Source organism: Chiloscyllium plagiosum, chromosome 5, assembly GCF_004010195.1.
Source record: "Chiloscyllium plagiosum isolate BGI_BamShark_2017 chromosome 5, ASM401019v2, whole genome shotgun sequence".
NCBI lineage: Eukaryota > Metazoa > Chordata > Chondrichthyes > Orectolobiformes > Hemiscylliidae > Chiloscyllium > Chiloscyllium plagiosum.
The window spans coordinates 117,780,535-117,800,602 of record NC_057714.1 but is presented as its reverse complement, the minus strand read 5'-3'; the positions used below and the strand labels follow the sequence as shown (position 1 = coordinate 117,800,602).

The 20,068-nt window shown below is 46.1% G+C and overlaps 1 protein-coding gene across 6 annotated transcripts in view; it reads left to right on the top strand.

Moving 5' to 3' along the window:
• Positions 1-20,068, top strand: part of LOC122550181 (myosin-7B-like) — a 132,833-nt gene that overhangs the window by 41,726 nt on the left and 71,039 nt on the right. For all 6 annotated transcript variants that reach the window (XM_043690887.1, XM_043690888.1, XM_043690892.1 and 3 more), the window contains exons 16-23: positions 3,205-3,384; positions 7,138-7,270; positions 13,145-13,218; positions 13,446-13,533; positions 14,648-14,765; positions 16,258-16,381; positions 17,250-17,386; positions 19,331-19,565. In XM_043690887.1, coding sequence (XP_043546822.1) covers positions 3,205-3,384; positions 7,138-7,270; positions 13,145-13,218; positions 13,446-13,533; positions 14,648-14,765; positions 16,258-16,381; positions 17,250-17,386; positions 19,331-19,565 — 1,089 coding nt within the window. The remainder of the gene's footprint in view (positions 1-3,204; positions 3,385-7,137; positions 7,271-13,144; positions 13,219-13,445; positions 13,534-14,647; positions 14,766-16,257; positions 16,382-17,249; positions 17,387-19,330; positions 19,566-20,068) is intronic.

Here is a 20,068-nt window from a genome sequence, read left to right as displayed (position 1 = left end):
GGGGAGGGAGGGACAGACAGGAAGGGGGAGGGTTAGGGAGGGAGGGGGTTGGATGAGGGGGAGGGGGGAGCTCACTGCTGCCTGCAATGGAAAACAGAATCTGGGGCAGAGCTGAGACAGTACAGCTCCATCGTGTCTGTACCAGTCAGCCTCTGAGCAGTGGGGAAATCCTCGATCTGGGAGGTGTTTGAAACTTTAGTGCACACAGAGGCCTCTATCCCATCACCCTGTATTTACACGGGGAGAGTCCTCGACACTGACCCAGCTCCCTCAGAGCCAGCTCTCTGGCTGACACTCCTGTTTATATCTGTCAGCCAGGGCTCCCTGACTGAAACAGATTGACAGCCCCAATCAGGGAACTCTTATTCTATGGGGAGAAAGTGAGGTCTGCAGATGCTGGCGATCAGAGCTGAAAATGTGACCTATCACCCACACCTTGACCTCTTTCCACCTATCACATTTCCGATGCCCCTCCCCCAAGTCCCTCCTCCCTACCTTTTATCTTAGCCTGCTGGACACACTTTCCTCATTCCTGAAGAAGGGCTTATGCCCAAAACGTCGATTCTCCTGTTCCTTGGATGCTGCCTGACCTGCTGCGCTTTTCCAGCAACATATTTTCAGCTCTTATTCTTTGGGGTCCACTTCCTGACCTCGATACAATCACGACAACATTTTAAGTGGCTAATTCTGCATGGCAACACTTCTGCCAATCAGAGTCCAGTTGCCAACCAATCAGCACTCTCTTCTTAGACAGTATTCATGTTCTCCTTTCTCGTTGGAATTCCTGTGAGTTGTCCTGATGAGGGCAGGCCAAAGGGTTGGACTAAATGGTTCGACCTTTGGACTAGATTTCCCAGCATTGCTCCAGTGCAAACCTTATTGCCCTTACAATGAAAATTAGAACAATGGAAGGAACAAGACAACAACAGTCTGAATTGAGCTGGCATCCTGTTGAGAATCTTCCTCAGGGATTCAGAGGGAAACATTTCCAGCGGTCTGGCTCCTGACCCATGCCCTTGGGAGTTTGCTGCTATGGAATTCTTTACCACACAGGACTGTCAAGGCTGGGTCATTATCTTCAAGGCTGAGGTGGACAGGTTTTTTAATCAGAAATGGAATGGACGGTGACAGGGAAAAGGCAGGAAAGTGGAGTTGAGGATCATCAGATCAGGAACTTGGTGAGACCACACCTGGAGTATTGTGTACAGTTTTACTGAAGTAAGGATATACTTGCCATCGAGTGGAAGCTCATTGAGCGGATGGATTCACTACCACAGAAGGCTATGGAGGCCGTGTCACTGAGCACATTCAAGAAAGAGATAGATTTTTGGAATGTTTAGATTGTAAACGCATCGCGGGTATGGGGGGAAAGTGGGAATATCGTGTTGAGGTAGAGGAGCGGCCATAATCAGGGAGGTAGGCTCAAAGGCCTGTGTTTCCAGATATAGGAAGTAATTGGAAGGCAAAATATTGGCATTGATTGCGAAGCAATTGAAGTCCAGCAGTAAAGGAGTCATGATATAACCATGGTCAGACAACACCTGAAACAGTGATCGTGAATGTTGGGTGAACCTCTGATTTAGTCTGCACAGGGGATACAACAGTGAACGTTCTGTGGATTGACGGGATATCAGAGTTCTCCTGTTGGCAAGGGGCTGGACAAGTAGCATCTGTATTCTGTGAGAGAATGGAGAGAGATCTCACAGAGATGCACGGGTGCTGAAGGAGCTGGATAGAGTACACACTGAGAGGTCGTTTCTGCTGGTCAGAGAATCTGAAACAGGGGAACACAGTCCCAGAACAAGGCAGAGAGAAGAGGGGAAATCGCTTCACTCAAAGGGTAGTGCATCTTTGCAATTCTCGATCCCAGAGTATTCATGGCTGCTCCATCATTCAACATATTGATCTGTGGGGGTGGGGGTGGGAAGGGAGTCAAGTGAGTGTAGTTAGGGTTTGGAACGAAGGCAGTCATCTTGCACACAGCAAGATCCCACAAAGGGGAATGTGAAAATGACTGGATGGCCTGCTTTTGATGGTGTTAGTTTGGCTGTGAGTACCCCGAGATTAACTCCTCCTTAATGGCCAGGATTTGAAGTCTCCCTTGCATGATGAAAATTCACAAGATTGACACGCTGAGTGTTAAAATAAAATGTCAGAGTTTGAGGGCAGAAAGATAACCCCACTTCAAAATAAAACTTCACAGTAAAATCAGAGAGGTTTTTTTTCAGTTTATCCAATCACTGGTTGGGTCAGTATTTACTGCCCTGTCCCTAGTTGCCCCCTTGAGAAGGTGGGGGTGAGCTGCCATCCTGAACCTCCCGCTGCAGTCTGTGTGCTGTCGGTGGACTCACAATGCCCTTAGGGAGGGAATTGCAGGATTTTAACACAGCAATAGTGAAGGAACAACGATATATTTCCAAGTCAGGATGGTGTGTGCCTTGGAGGGGAACATGCAGGAGGTGGAGGTCCCATATATCATGGGATCATCGAATCTCTGCAGTGTGGAAACAGGCCATTCGGCCCAACAAGTCCACACAGACACTCTGAAGAGACCCATTTCCCCAACCTATTACTCAAAATTTCTCCTGATTAATGCTGCTAACCTACACATCCCTGAACACTATGGGCAATTTCCCATGGCCAATCCACCTAACCTGCACATCTTTGGACTGTGGGAGGAAACCGGAGCACCCGGAGGAAACCCATACAGACACGGGGAGAACGTGCAAACTCCACACAGTGACCCGAGGCTGGAATTGAACCTGGGTCCCTGGTGCTGTGAGGCAGCAGTGCTAACCACTGAGCCGCCGTGCAGTCCAATATACCTGCTGTCCTTCTAGATGAAATTGGCCAGTTATTGCGCAGTACCAGACATTCCTGATGAAGAGTTTATGCCCGAAATTTTGACTCTCCTGCTCCTCGGTTGCTGCCTGACCTGCTGTGCTTTTTCAGCACCACACTCGCGACTCTGACCTCCAGCATCTGCAGTCCTCGCTTTCTCCCAGTACCAGACACTGTCTGGCTCCTGGATTCTGCCCAAGGTAGGGATATTTTCCAACCTCAGTGCCCCCGGACCCTGCCCAAACCCGCTGGTGTTCGGTCCTGGGTTTGTTCTTCACCACTCCCTACATCCTCACCCACACTCTGAACCACCACATGCTGACGGTCTATCACTTTCCTTCCCTTTCTGTTGGAATGTTGCAGCCGTTGGGAATCCTGTCGATCCTAGAGGAAGAGTGCATGTTTCCAAAGACCACGGACGTAACCTTTAACGCAAAACTCCATGACAATCTCCTGGGGAAGTCGCCAAACTTTCTGAAACCGAAACCTGACAAGAAGAGAAAATATGAGTCACACTTTGAGATCCTGCATTATGCCGGAGTGGTGAGTAACCGGGACGGAACGGTATCCCAGAGCTCCCTGCGACATTCCGGGAGGGAACAGTATCCCAGAGCTCCCTGTCCCATTCTGGGAGGGAACAGCATCCCAGAACTCCCTGTCCCATTCGGGAGGGATCAGCATCCCAGAGCTCCCTGTCCCATTCCGGGAGGGAACAGCATCCCAGAGCTCCCTGTCCCATTCCAGGAGGGAACAGCATCCCAGAACTCCCTGTCACATTCCGGGAGGGAACAGCATCCCAGAACTCCCTATCCCATTCGGGAGGGAACAGCATCCCAGAACTCCCTGTCATAGAACATACAACATAGAACAATACAGCACAGAACAGGCCCTTCGGCCCACGATGTTGTGCCGAACTTCTAACAGGAGGGAACAGCATCCCAGAACTCCCTGTCACATTATAGGAAGGAACAGAATCCCAGAGCTCCCTGTCCCATTCTGGGAAGGAACGATATCCCAGAGCTCCCTGTCCCATTCCTGGAGGGAACGGTGTTCCAAAGCTCTGTGTCTCATTGAGGGAATGATATCCCAGAACTCCATGCACCATTCTGGGATGTATGGTATCCCAGAGCACCTTGTCCCATTTTGGGTGGGAATGGTATCCCAGAGCTCTGTGTCCCATTCCAAGAGTGAATGGTATCCGAGGGCTCCAAGTCCCCTTCCGAGAGGGAATGGTATTCCAGACCTCCGTGCCCCATTCGCGGATGGTATAATATCCTAGAGTTCCCTGTCCCATTTTGGGAGGGAATGGTATCCCAGAGTTCTACGCCACATTCCGGGATGGAACAGTAGACAATAGGTGCAGGAGTAGGCCATTCTGCCCTTTGAGCCTGCACCACCATTCATTATGATCATGGCTGATCATCCTTAATCAGTATCCTGTTCCTGCCTTATCTCCATAACCCTTGATTCCACAATCCTTGAGAGCTCTATCCCAGAGCACCCTCTCCCATTCTGGGAGGGAATGCTATTCCAGAACTCCCGTCCCATTCAGGGAGGGAACAGTATCCCAGAATTCCTAGTCCCCTTCCGAGAGGGAACAGTATCCCAGAGCTCCCTGTCCCATTCTGGGAGGGAACAATATCCCAGAAACACACACACCCTCATTCAGACACACAACACACACATACACACAGACACATAGACACAGATGCACAAACACACACAGAAACACACGCATACACACGTACAGACACACAGTCAGACACTCACACAACACACACAGATGCACACATGTACAGACACAAGCCCCACACAGACATACACACAGACAGACACAGACATGCACAAACCCACACACCCATTTTAAAAGGGAATGGTATCTGGAAGAGATCCAGTGTGGGAGGGGAATCGACTGTGAGCAGGCTCTCCCAGCGAAGGTCATCATGTTCCATTCTCTCACTCGGTCTCAGAGTATTTTCCTTTGATAAAAGTGAATAACATCCCAATGTACACAGGGAGAGGAAGGACACATTCCACACTCAGATAAAATCCGAGCTGAAATCCGAGCGCTTTCCAGGGAACTGTAACTTATATATCTCCCCATCCTGGGAAAGTTTCCGCACACTTCACAACCAATGCACCCTGTCTAGGTGACATGCTCAGTGCTTGGGAGCCTCCTGTGAAGCGCTTCTGTGATGTTTCCTCCGGCATTTAAGTCTCTCTTCGCTCACCTTTAAAATACGCGCCCTATTTTGAAATACCCCACATTTGGGTAAAGACCCTTGTCATTCGCCTTATTTTGCCCCTGGCAATTTTATAAACCTCAATAAGATCACCCCATAAACTCTGACACTCCAATGAAGGAAATCCCAGCCTATCTAGCCCAGTGTTTTATAACTCAAGCCTTTCATACCCAACAACAAAGGGAAGGCGATGGCCTGGTGGTATTATAACTAGACTGTTAATCCAGAGGCCCAGGTGAGATTCTGGGGACTCAGATCTGAATCCCACCATGGTAGATGGGGGAATTTGAATCCAATAAATATCTGGAATTAAGGATCTAATGACTACTATAAATCCATTGCCAATTGTTGCAAAACCCCATCTGGTTCACTAACATCCTTCAGGGAAGTAAACTGCCATCTTTACCCAGTCTTGCCTACACGTGACTCCAGACCCACAACAAAGCAGTTGACTTTTAACTGCCCTCTAGGCAATGCTTGTTGTCTGTGTAAAGTCTTTCAACCTCATTAGCTGCTGTTTTAGTGTGTTGGTGGGTTTGTGGGCTACCATGATGCCAAGGGGTCTGAGTAGTCTGGCAGTCATTTCCGAGGTGTGTTTGATGTAGGGGAGAGTGGCTAGGGTTTCTGGATGTGATTTGTCTGCTTGTTGGGGTTTGCTGCTGAGAAATCTGCGGACTGTGTTCATTGGGTACCTGCTCTTTTTGAATACACTGTGTAGGTGATTTTCCTCTGCTCTGCGTAGTTCCTCTGTGCTGCAGTGTGTGGTGGCTTGTTGAAATAATGTTCTGATGCAGCTTCATTTGTGGGTATTGGGATGATTGCTTCTGTAATTTTGTCTACAGGAAAGGAACACATATGGACTAAATATTGAGTCCCCCCCCAAGCCCCTTTGAGTTGCAGCTTTCTGACCTTTTCCTCCATTTAAATAACACCGTTATTTTGTTCTCACTTGCAAGATAAACAATCTTTTTATCCCAATTTCCCACGTTACACTCCATTTGCCCACTTTTTTGCCTACTTACATAACCTAACAATACCTCTCTGTCACCTGTCTGTATCCCTCTCACAACTGGCCTTTGCAACTATATTTTGAAAATTTGACTACTGTCTATTCATTTCTTTCTTCCAAGTCATTAACATATACCGTAAATCTATTGTCGTAACTAAACTGTCCAATTACTTCCTCCAAGTCATTAATGCACATAGTGAACAGTTGTGGTCCCAACATAGATCTCTGGAACCCCAGTAGGTATGAATCACCAACCTTACCCCCACTCACTGTTATCTGCCCATGAGCCAATTCTCTATCCATGCCAATATACGACTGCCAACATCATGGACTCTTATCATATGACTTAACCTTCTGAGATGAGTTCTCTTAGAAAAAGAGATTTGGGCATCGCTGGTTGAGCCCATCGCTGGTTGAGCCCGGTCCCTAGCTGTCCCTTGAGAACGCGTGTTTTCGGCAGATCGACAATACTGTCAGAAAGCGGATTCCAGGACTCTGGCCCAGCGATACTGAAGGAATGCTGACGTATTTCCGAGTCGAAGAGTGTGACGCTGGAAAAGCACAGCTGGTCAGGCAGCATCTGAGGAGCAGGAGAGTCGACGTTCCAAGCATGAGCTCTTCATCAGCATCTCATCATTCCTGATGAAGGGCTTATGCCCGAAACGTTGATTCTCCTGCTCCTCGGATGCTGCCTGACCGGCTGTGCTTTTCCAGCGTCACACTCTTCGACTCTGATCTCCAGTATTTGCAGTGCTCACTTGCTCCCTGACATATTTCCAAATCAGGATGGTGAGTGGCTTGGAGGGGAACTTGCAAGAGGGTGGTGGTGGAAGATTGACTCCTTATACTGTATGAATCCTTTCAATATTTCTCACCTCTGTGTTGTCCTTCACTGAGTTAGGGCTTTTGTTCAGATCTACGGCTCAGTGAGCCACTGTCCTTTAGGAACTGATTGAGAAAGAAGAGAATTCATCACTCGCGACTTGGTTGGACAGAGGCACTTGGTTCAGTCTGGAATTAATCAATGTCCTCTCTCTCCTGCAGGTCCCCTACAACCTCCACGGCTGGTTAGACAAGAACAAAGACCCCTTGAATGAAACGGTAGTGGAACTCTTCCAGCAATCCTCGAATGAGTTAGTGGCCCTCCTGTACCAGGACTACGTCAGTGTGTATACAGGTGATTAGAGAATTCTCCCTTTCACATTTCCCTGAGCAGTTGGAGTTAGGGCCATTCCCCTGAAATAGGAAGAGCACTTGGGCCAAAGTAACGGGGTGAAAACAGCTGGCAACTGACCTATCAACAGCAAGAGATCTTCAAATTTGTGATTTGCAAACTCAAAACAGATATGAATTGAATTGAATTGAATTGAATTTATTGTCACGTGTACCGAGGCACAGTGAAAAGCTTTGTCTTGCGAGCAACACAGGCAGATCACAGAGTTAAGTAGCATAGATAGTAGATAGTAAATAATAGATAAATAGTAGCAAAAACAAAAACACAGGTACAGGTGAATGTTAAGAGTTTGTGAGTCCATTCAGTATTCTAACAAAGGTAATGTAGAAATTGTTTTGAAACCGGCTGGTGTGTGTGTTCAAGCTTCTGTACCTTCTCCCTGATGGGAGCAGTTGTAGAAAAACATTGCCAGGGTGGGGTGGATCTTTGAGAATGTGGGGGCCTTTCCTTGACAACGGGCCTGGTAGATGGATTCTATAGATGGGAGATTGGCCTTTGTGATTGTCCGGGCTGTGTTCACCAAAGTACATCAGTAAATAAAATCCAATGAATAAACATCAATGATTACAAAGAATGGAATAGTCTGTCTGGCTTGGAAACAGACTATTCAGTCCACAGGGTCTCTGCAAGCATTTATTTCCGACATAACTCCCTGATCCTCCAACCCCAAAAGCAGATGAAAATGGCATTGAAACTGAAAAGAGAGAAAGGATTATGGTAAAGTGAGGAAGGAGGTAGACAGTGCTGTAGTGGTAATAATATCACTGGACAAGTAATACAGAGACTCACAAATTAATGCTAGAGTTCAAATCCCATCACAGGAGGCATGGTGGCTCACTGCTGTCTCATGGCGCCAGGACCTGGGTTCAATTCCAGCCTCAGGTGACTATCTGTGTGGAGTTTGCACATTCTCCCCATGTATGCATGGGTTTGATCACGTTTCCTCCCACAGTCTAAGGATGTGCAGATTAAGTGGATTGGCTTTGGGAAATATAGGGTTACAGGAATAAGGTGGGCCGGGGGGGATGCTCTTCAGAAGGTCGGTGTGGGCTTGGTGGGCTGAATGGCCTGTTTCCATACTATAGGGATTCTATGTTTTTATCATAGTAGCTACTGGAACTGAACGTCAATCAAAATAAAGTTAATCTCAGTAACAGTGAACATCAATTGTGCTAAAAACCCATCTGATTTGCTAATGTCCTTTTGGTAAGGAAGTTGCCTTTCTTCCATGTAACTCCAGAACCAGACTCTTAATTGCCTTTAATTGTCCTAACAAATCCTACCAGCAATCCCTGCATCTCCTGAAAGAATAAAATTAAAATTAGCGCACGTAAATCACTTTGGAAAGATGAATGTGTTGCTTAAAGTCTGATGAGGGACAAATGGGTTTCAATTTCTGGGACAATGGGGAAAGTGGGATTGATATCTTCATCAAGGTCTTCCTCTGATCCATGTTGGACCCCATATTCTGGCAGGAGGTATAATTACGGTGGCAGAGAGAGCATTAAACCATACAGTGAGGGATCAAGTTTGGGAGTAGACAATAATTCAATAGATTAGAGTCTAGATTAGAGTGGTTCAATTGAGAAGACAAAGCAAGAGAGCAAGGCAGCGATAAGGAAAATGGTGATTGGAGTGCAATAAGAAAGGATGGAGTGTACAGACCATAAAGAATACAACAATAGAAAGGGCTGGAGATTATAACAATCATAAAAGGTTTGAACTAAAGGTGCCATTTCTGAATACATTTGTGACAAAACCGATGACAGCGCAAATAGAAATAAATACGTCCGATTTGATAGCTGTCAGAAACATGGCTAAAGGTGACCAAGGCTGGCACTTGAATAGCTAAAGAAATCCAGAAAGCTTAAGAAAAGATGAAAAGAGTATTTCTGTTAATTAAGGATGACAATCAGTACAATAGAAAGAGTGAATCTCAGAGTCAACTTGCAATTCAATCAGTACTCTCTTCTCATACTGTACAAAAATCTGCCCTTTACACTGGAATTCTTATCAATGGTCCTGATGAGTGCAAGACAAAAAACTCCATCAAGATATTTTAGCAATACTCAAGAACTTCACTTTATAGCGTTAGTTTATGTGAAGATAAGAAACAGTAAAGTTAAGAACGCACTTGGGAGAGAAGTAGAGTTATAAGCTTGGGTGAGTTTAATCTTTACATTAGTTGAATGAATCAGATTGGTAATGGGCTCATAGAGTGTCTTTGCACAGTTTCTTAGAGTAGAACATTCTAGAGCCAACCAGTGAGGAGACCATGTGTAATAAAATAGGATTGACTCATGATTTCACAGTAAGGGGACCCTGAGGTAACAGTGATCATAATAATGATTGAGTTTTGAAGGAGAGAAGAACAAATTGAACACTAGTATTTCACATTTACATGGGGGCACGAGGAGAGCAGTAAACTGGGACATCAGATTAATGTTGTGGTTCTGTTCGCCGAGCTGGGAATTTGTGTTGCAGACATTTCGTCCCCTGTCTAGGTGACATCCTCAGTGCTTGGGAGCCTCCTGTGAAGCGCTTCTGTGATGTTTCCTCCGGCATTTATAGTGATTTGTATCTGCCGCTTCCAGTTGTCAGTTCCAGCTGTCCGCTGCAGTGGTCGGTATATTGGGTCCAGGTCGATGTGCTTATTGATTGAATCTGTGTATGTGTGCCATGCCTCTAGGAATTCCCTGGCTGTTCTGTGTTTGGCTTGTCCTATAATAGTAGTGTTGTCCCAGTCGAATTCATGTTGCTTGTCATCTGAGTGTGTGGCTACCACTATAAATGCCGGAGGAAACATCACAGAAGCACTTCACTAGATGCTCCCAAGCACTGAGGATGTCACCTAGACAGGGGACAAAACGTCTGCAACACAAATTCCCATCGGCGAACAGAATCACAACAACGAGCACCCGAGCTACAAATCTTCGCACAAACTTTGAACATTAGATTAATGACTGGGTCAGTATGGATACACTGGCAGATACTGAAGGAGGCATTTCAGAACATATCCTTCCAATGCAAAAAGAAGATTCCAATGGAAGAACATTCCCAGTTGCAAATAAGGAGGTTAAAGATTGTATCAAGCTGAAAGAAAATACATATAATTCTATGAAGATGAGCGATAGGTCAGAAGGTTAGATCGAATAGAAAGAGCCACAAGGAATGACTAAAAGGCAAGAGAAATTGGAGTATGAGTGAAAGCCAGCAAGAAATATTAATAAAAATTGTAAGTTTTTAGTTATAAGTTGTAAGTTAAAATCGAAAATAAGAAAATGGCTGGTGAGTCTAACAGATATTTTGAGTCTGCCTTCATTATGGAGGAGCCCAGAGTTAATCGTGAATGAGAATGTGAAATGATCACAATCACTGGGGAAAGGGGACTGAGAAAAAATCCAGGAATTTCAACCAGACACATCCCAGAGTCCTCATGGGTTCCATCCTTGGGTGTTAAAAGAAATGATAATGCACACATGAATTTTATTTCTACAAATTACCTGTGATTCAGGAAAGGGTCCAATCAGATTAGAAAATGTAACTCCCCTTCAAGAAAGGAGGGAAATGAAATGCAGGAAATTACTGCACTGGCCCTTTTGTGATGAATAGATTTTGCTGTTTTTAACAATATTTATGTTTTTAGTGGCCCAGATATTGATGAAATGAATGTGCGACAGAGAGAAGTTGTGCAAGCATTACAAGCACTGGTTTTGTCAATAGCTCACTTTTTGAAAATTTGAAACTCTTCATTTATTTATGAATAGAGTTTATTTAGAACATTAAAACTTAAGAACCAGGAGCAGGAGGAAGCCATTCAGCCCTCTAGCCTGCTCCGCCATTTAACACGGTCAGGGCTGATCTCATCTCACCCTCACCTCCACTTTGCTGCTTGCTCTCCATAATCCTTCAACACGTTACTCATTAAAAATCTCTCCATCTCGTCTTCCAACTTACTCAATGTCCCAGCATCCACCTCACTCTAGGGAAGTGAATTCACAATCTTTTGAGTGAAGTAATTTCTCTTCAGCTCTGTTTTAAATCTGCCAATCCTTGTCCTAAAATATGACTTTGAGATTGTCCCACAAGGGGAAATATCCTTTCTACATCTACTTTGACAGCTCTTTTAGCATCTTGTATCCCTCAAGTAGATCTCCTTCCTCTCTTCTAAACTCCAGAGACCATAGGCCTGAACTGTTCAATCTGTCTTCATAAGACAAACTCCTCACCTCTGGAATCTATCCAGTGAACCTTCTCTGAGTTGATTCCAATCTGTATCCCTCTTCAAGTAAGGTGACCACAACTGTACACAATACACAGAGTTACAGTCATAGAGCACAGAAACAGACCCTGCGGTCCAACTCATCTGCTCTACCAGTCTTCAAAATCTGACTAAGTTTCATTTGTCAGCATTTCCCTCCAATTCATATACCCATCCAGACGCCTTTTAAGTACTGTATTTATACCAGCCTCCACCACTTTCTCTGGCAGTTCTTTCCTTACACGCACCGCCCTCTGTGTGAACAAATTACCCCTCTATTTTAAATTTTTCCCCTCTCCCCTTAAACCTATGCCCTCTAGTTTTGGATTCCTTACCCTGGGAAAAAGACCTGGTCTATTTATCCTATACATGCTTCTCATGGTTTTATAAACCTCGATAAGGCCACCCCTCAACCTCCAACACTCCAGGGAAAACAGCCCCAGCCTATTCAACAAAAGGTATCTGGATGGGTATATGAATAGGAAGGGTTTAGAGGGATATGAGCCAAGTGCTGGCAAATGGGACAAGTTTTGTATAGGATATCTGGACAGCATGGATGAATGGGACTGAAGGGTCTATTTCCATGCTGTATATCTCTATGACTCTCCCTATAGCTCAAACTCTCCAATCCCGGCAACATCCTTGTAAATCTTTTCTGCACCCTCTCAATTTTAACAATATCCTTCCTATAGCAAGGAGTCTAGAATTGGGGCACGCAGTATTCTAAACATGACCTCACCAATGTCCTGTACAGCTGCAAAATGACATTCCAACTCCTGTACTCAATGCACTGGCCAATAAAGGAAAGCATATCAATCGCCTTCTTCACTATCCTATCTAACTGTGACCCTACTTTTAAGGAATTATGCACCTACACCCCTAGGTCTCTTTGTTCAGCAACACCCCCCCCGGGCCTGAACATTAACTGTGTAAGTCCTGCTCTGATCTACCCTAACAAAATGCAACATCTCACATTTATCTAAATTAAACGCCACTTGCCATTCCTTGGCCCACTGACCTATTTGATTAAGGTGCTGTTATACTCTGAGATAATCTTTTTCACTGTCCACTTTACCACCAACTTTGGTGTCATCTGCAAACTGACCATTCCTCCTATATCAATTATATAAATGTTGCAAACTAGAGGACCCAGCACCAGCCCTTGCAGCACATCGCTGGTCACAGGCCTCCAGTCTGAAAAGCAACCCTCCACCACCACCCTCTTTCTCCTACTTTCAAGCCAATTTTGTATCCAATTGGCTAGCTCTCCCTGGAGTCCATGTGATCTAATGCCTTGTACAGTTGTAGCAACACTCCTCTACTTTTATACTGTCTTCCCTCAGCAATAAACACCTGAAATTCAATTTGCCTTCTTTATTATTTCCTGTGTCTGCAAGTTTCCTGTGATTCATGCACCAGGACACCCAGATCCCTCTGCACCAAATTACCCTGAAGTTTCTTGCCATTTAGGGAATAAGTTGCCTTTCTACTCATCTGACTAAAATGGATCATCTTCTCCATGTTAAACTTTATCTTCCAAATTTTGGTCCATTCAGAACAGAAACAGCCAGGCGTGAAGACCAGGAGGAGAAAAGCTGCCTCATTCCGTACTGTCTCACAGCTACATAAAGTGAGTACTCACCAGAGCAGATAATGTAAAATAAGACTGACACCAATAGTGTCACACTGCCCATTGTCTCCCTGTCCATCATTGCACTGACACTAACCTCAGATCCCGTCCCCTGAGATCTTGCATTTACCTGTTGGTTTCCTGGACTGTTAGCCTGTGTTTCGGGTGTTTGAGGTGTTTAATTTCCCATGACTGTCAAATCGACAGATTTGTTCTTGTACTTTCAGGAGAACCTGAACAAGCTGATGACAAATCTCCGTTCCACACAGCCGCACTTTGTCCGCTGTATCATTCCCAACGAGACCAAGACACCAGGTACGATGGAGAGGCGCTCAGGAAGAACGTGGGTGAGGTGATGGGGCAATCTGACCGCTGTAAACCGCAGACTGACTCTCATGACCTCTACTTTGGTCAATGCATTCCCTTTCTCGGCATCATTTCCCACAGCCCAGAAACATTTTGAAATGAGTAAGTCAGGGTTGCACACCCATTATGATGGGTAGCCACTCAGTGTGAGATGTAGTTCGGGGTTTTAGCTGTCACATTGCTGAGTCACACAGTTGTGGGTTCAAGTCCCACTCTGGACACTTACTGAAGGGAGGTGATGGGCTAGTGGTATTGTTACTGGGCTAGTCATCCTGACCAGGTAATGTCCTCATTAGAATAGTCATAGAATCCCTACAGTGTGGAAACAGGCCATTCGTCCCAATAAGTCCACACTGACCCTCTGAAGAGCATCCCATCCAGACTCCACCCCTCTACCCTATTCCTGTAACCCTACATTTCCCATGGCTAACCCACGCTAACCTGCACATCCCTGAACACTATGGTCAATTTAGCATGGCCAATTCACCTAAGCTGCATATATTTGGATTGTGGGAGGAAACCGGAGCACGTGGAGGAAACCCACGCAGATACGGGGAGAATGTGCAAACTCCGCTCAGTCGCCCGAGGCTGGAATTGAACTGGAGTTCCTGGCGCTGTGAGGCAGCAGTGCTAACCACTGAGCCACCATGCTGCCCGGGTGGTTGTTTATCAACAGCACAAACACAATGGACCAAGAGGCTTTTCTCTGTGATGTAGATCTCCATGACCCTTGAGTATAAAATCGAGGCTGACTCACCAATGCAGCACTGTCCTCCTTCCCCTTTCCCCTCCCGTTCTTCTGACACTCCTTCCATCCTCCCAACTTTGATTGTCCCTCCGTCCATGTGAAGATGACACACCCCCAAGAGGCCGGTCACTACCTATGTAACTCCGTCCCATTACGTAGTGAGTTGGCACTAGTTGAGGGGGTGACATTTTGTGTGGGATGGCAGTGGGCTTGGGGCTGGGAGGGATGGTGGTGGTGAGACAGTGGTGTTGGAGGTGATATCCCCTGAGGCAGTGGGGAGGCTGGGAGCTCATCGGCCTGTGTTCTGTGTTGAAGGTGTCATTGAGCCCCATCTCGTGCTCCATCAGCTGCGGTGTAACGGTGTGCTGGAAGGAATCCGCATTTGCCGCATCGGTTTCCCCAACCGTATCTTCTACGGAGAATTCAAGCAGAGGTTAGCCGGTGAATTTTTTAAAAATAATCCTTAAAATTTTGTCTGATTTTCCTTCGTGAAGACTTGAATCCTCATGGACTGTGTTGTGAAGATGGCACAGATGTGTAGAGACCAAGTGGAAAAACTTGGAATCTTGGAAAACCATTCAGTCTACACCTGTTCCAATAATGTGCAACTTAACTTTATCCCTCATAAAGATCTAACAAATTTTTGTTCGGGGGTGGGGGGGTGGTATGGTGTCATAATGGTATTGTCATTGGCAATCCAAAACCCAAACTAATGTTTTCGGGATCATAGGCTCAAATCCCAGGATGGCACCTGCTGTGCTTTTCCAGCACCACTCTAATCTAGACTCTGATCGCCAGCATCTGCAGTCCTCACTTTTGCCTAGGTAGAGGGAGCAACATTACAATGTTTACTGAGGAAACTAAACTTGGCAAAGTCATCCATCATAAGGACATTACAAGGCTCCAGGATGATGTTAACAAGCAGAAGCATTGGCCAACAGATTCACCAAAGATGTGAATGCCTTAGAAAGGACATAAAGTTAGTGGTCAAGTGTTCTGTATTTGATTAGGGGAGTCCAAAGGGTTCGTCGATCAATACATTTAAGGCAATGATAGCCAAGTGTCTAGTCGCTCAGGAAATCAGGAGGTGGAGGTATCAGGAGGGAGAGTGAGGTTAATACCTGAGGAAGATTGAGTGGTGGCTGTATGGTCTATACCTGCCATTTCCTGTGTTCCTGAGGGACTGTGCTCAGAAATGAATGCTGTGTTCTGGATGGGGTCTAAGCAGAGCCTGATACATCTGCAAAAAATCTTCCACTGCTTTGTAATCCAGTCACATGAGACAGCTGTTTAAATTTTCTGTCCCCAGCAAAACTGACCGATTTCCCGGCTCTGAGTCCGAGAAGCTCACTGCCCAGGACTCTCCAGAGTTTCAGTCATTCACTGACCATCAGATCCTACAGCTCTTGCTCCAATCACTGCCACCACTGACATGTCTTCATCTGGAATTGAGAAAGTCTTCTGAAAATTCCCAGTCCAAAAGACCATTCTAGAAAATGCATCAATGAGAGAGTAAAATGAAACAAGGGTCTCAGTTTTCTCACTGTGCAGGCAGAACAGGGGGTCCTAATGTCAACTGGAGATTTTCCTCACTCAACCTATCCCTCAGGAACATTAGAGACCCTGGCAAAGCTGCCCTATCCTGCCTCCATCATCGCTCCCTTCAAGGATTAGTGACCAACCACACAGAGTAGACCAAAAGAGCAGGATCTCTCCTCTGAAGGACACAGAGTGAGTGCCTTGGACTTTTATACAGCTTCCTTTGTTCTTTCTCAAGATACTAGCCAACAGACCAGCTCTGGTGGGAGCTGACCCCTCCAGCAGTGTGGCATTCCCTGTGTCATTCCAGCCTGCCCTTCCCTGCCTGCTATCCCCCAGATACCCATCTCTTCACTTTGACCAAGCTGTGGATATGACTCTTACAGATACTGGATCTTGAACCCCAATGTCCTGCCGAAGGACACCTACGTGGACAGCAGGACAGCAGCAGAGGCCCTCCTGGCATCACTGGCTATCGATCGGAGTCAGTATCGCTTCGGGCACACCAAGGTGAGGGGAGACCGTGGGCATCGGAACAATGGAGACGGCAATCACAGGCCCAGAAATGGCAGGGAAGGGTTCCAGTCGACCAAGTGGACCCCAGTGCGGTGTCAGCTCTCTTTCTCATTCACAGGATCTGGGCATCGCTAGCTGGGGTCAGCATTTATTGCCCGCCCCTAGTTGCCCCCTTGAGAAGGTGGGGGGGGTGAGCTGCCTTCCTGAACCGCTGCAGTCCATCTGCTGTGGGTTGACCCACAATGCCCTTAGGGAGGGAATTCCAGGATTTTGACCCAATGACAATGAAGGAATGGAGATATATTTCCAAGTTAGGATGGTGAGTGACTTGGAGGGAAACTTGCAAGTGGTGGCATTGCCTTTATTCTCCCCCTAATGGCTGTGGGAATCTAAGGACACAGAGTACCGGGCCCTGTTCCCTAATACACAGAAATAGGCCTAACTAGTCCATGCTGGTAGCCTTTTCACACCTCTCCCCATCTCACTCTATCAATAACAGTTTTGATTCCTGTTCCCCTTGCGGTAACTATGTTGATGAAGACGTACTGCTCCAGCAAAGCCCACACAACAAGCCAAGTGAAGCAATTTTTGAAACAGGTCAGTCACGACCAGACAATATGTCTGACTTACTGACATCTGCATTCCTTATGTTTTCAAAGTCTGTTTTTTCACCTCACCACCCCCCCCTCAGTCGGTGACCAAGGATTAGACTGAAGCCAGTTCCTTGTGTGCAGTTTAAGAACGACTGTGGTGGAGGCTGAGGGACATGTCGGACGATGGCTGGGTAAAGGTGGGAGGGAAGGGGGAAGACGATAAAGTAACCGGAGAGCGGCCTAAATCTTTGTCACTCCCTACCCAACAGGTGTTCTTCAGAGCTGGACTCCTTGGTCTGTTGGAAGAAATGAGAGACAAGAGGCTGGCTAAGGTTCTGACTCTGATGCAGGCCAAATGCCGAGGCATGTTGGCACGTATGGAGTTTGCGAGGTTGGTTGAGATAAGGTAAGAGATGAGCGAGGGAGAGAATGACGGTAACCTGTTTGAGCGGCAACTGGCAGCTTTGAACCAATCAGGGCTGAGAAGGGCATCAGAATCTTTGGAACTTCAACATCAAAGGATTACTTTGGTCTGATTGATTCCCGGATCCTGAAAGGATTTGCTGACGTGACATAGTCCTTTCCACTCAAAACAGGACAGACAAAAATCTAGGCCATGCTCCATCCAGTCTCTGAATGAGCAGCCTATTGAATTCATACAAATCGGGGTCTTGTTTCTTTCAATGGAACTTCAACCTGACAGGAATAGTGCTGGTATTATGTTCACCAATAATTCCCTAATTAGTGATAACCAACTTTACAATTCAACCAATCAAAGCACTAATTTAACAAACTGGTATTGCATCTTCCTTTAGCCTCTGCTGGAAATATTGTCATCTGAGATTTGTAGATCTGCTTGAAACGTATAAAATTCTAACGGGGCTGGACAGATCGGAGGAAGGAAGGTTGTTTCCCCTGGGTTGGGGGTTTGAGAACCAGGGAACACGGTCTCAGGGTTGGGGTAGACTATTTAGGACTGAGATGAGGAAAGATAGTGAAATTCACTACTGCCAAATGCACTGGGGGAGGGGTGGGGGGGGGGGGGGGTCAAGTCTCTGAATATCTTCAAGAAAGAGACTTTTTAGATATTAAAGGCATCAAGGTATTATAGACAGGAAACAAAATAGAGATAGAGAATCAGCCATGATCATGCTGAATGGTGTAGCAGGATCGTAGGGCTGAATGGTCTCCTCATGCTACCCGTTTCTATGTACAGTTCTCCTCACAGCTATGACTCCCCACCTCTGATGTATCTAAACTGATGATTCATTGTAACCCTGAAGGGATCCAAAGATATGGAGGAAAAGCAGGAACAGGATATCAGGTTGGATGATCAGCCACAGTCATATTAAATGGTGGAGCAGGCTTGAAGGGCCGAATGGCCTACTCCTGTTCTTAGTTTCTACGTTTACCATCATCTTCTCAAGGAGAGCTAGGGACAGGCAATAAATGCTGCTCCAGCCAGTGACGCCCACGTTCCCAGAGCAAACTATTCCCACTCCCTTAGATTTCTGTTTGATGCTCTCTCTGTTATTTAAAGTTTCCCCTGCCCTCTGACCTTCCTTCATGTTCCACCTGACACATTCCCCCACCTTTTTCTCTATAGTATTAAACTCATCACATTCTCCACCTCTGCTCAGTCCTGATCAGACTTGAAACGTTAACTCTGTTTCTCTCTCCTCTGATGTTGCCAGACCTGCTGAGTTTCTCCAGCATTCTCTGTGTTTATGTTGGAAACTGATGCTTGTGACATACGAGAAATGACAGATGATGTACCTCCCTGTCCATTCTGTTATTGTTCTCCTGAAGATTGATGTGGAAATTATCCAAGAGGAGAGATTGAACAAACTCAGTTTATTTTCAATTGAACGTCAAAGGCTGAGGGGGTGACTTGATAGACATTTAGAAAACAGAGAAGGCAGGGGTAGAATGGATAGTTGGAGTCTTTTCCCCAGGGTAGAAGCGTCAATAACCAGGGGACGTGGGTTGTAAGGAGGTCGTGGAGGAGGATACAGTAACAATGTTTAAGAGGCATCAGATACATGAACAGGCAGGGAATAGAGGGAGACAGACACTGTAGTAGCAAAAGGGTTTGAGTTTTGTAAGGGGTCATGTGTTGGCACAGTCTTGATGGGCTATACTGTTCTTCATTCTTTCTCACTGTCAATACCACCACCACTCTCCCCCCGAGTTTGTTCAGTCATTGGAACCTGTAGTTGGCCATTCAGCCCTTTCAGCATGCTATGCCAAGCAGCAGGATAGTGACTGATCTTCCTGTCAACTCCCTGAAGACTATCTTGACTCGACCCGCGTCCCATCTGGGATATTTCATCTTCCTCGTCTTTTCCAGGGACGCTATCCAGATCATCCAGAGAAACTTCTGGGCTTTCCAGAGGTTGAAGAAATGGAGCTGGATGAAGCTGTTTTACAAAATCAAGCCCCTGCTGAAGTGTGCCGAGACAGAGAAACAGCTTCAGGAGCTGAAGGAATCGCTCGCGAAGTCGGAGAGTATGAGGAAGGCGGTGGAATGCCAGCATCAGGAACTCATCAGTCAGAAAGATGAGCTTCTGCAGCAACTACAGACCGTGAGCCGCCACCCTTAGCTCCTTCTGTTTAATAGGAACCTATTAGGTGTCTGGTCCCACACCTCCTCCGGATGGAATTGACTTTAACTCCATTGACTATACTTGTGTGGATGTGAAAGATCCCATAGTAGTGTTTTAAAGAAAGGGGTAGGAATCTCCCTCCCCCCCCCCACCCCGACCCCCGTGCCATGGCCCAATGTCAACCCATCAAAAAACATTAAAAATAAACTGATCAATATCACATTGCTTTTTTTCAATAGAGTAATACATCATGGAAACAGACCGCTCGGTCCAACTTAACCGTGCTGACCAGACATCCCAATCTGACCTAATTCCCTTTCCCATCATTTGACCCATATCCCTCTAAACCCTTCTGATTCATGCATTCATCCAGATGCCTTTTAAATGTTGTAACTGCCTGTTTGTATAAGTAGACTGCCTGCTCAGTATCACATCGGTGTTTGTTGGGGTCCACTGTGGGCAAATTGGTTGGAATATTTCTG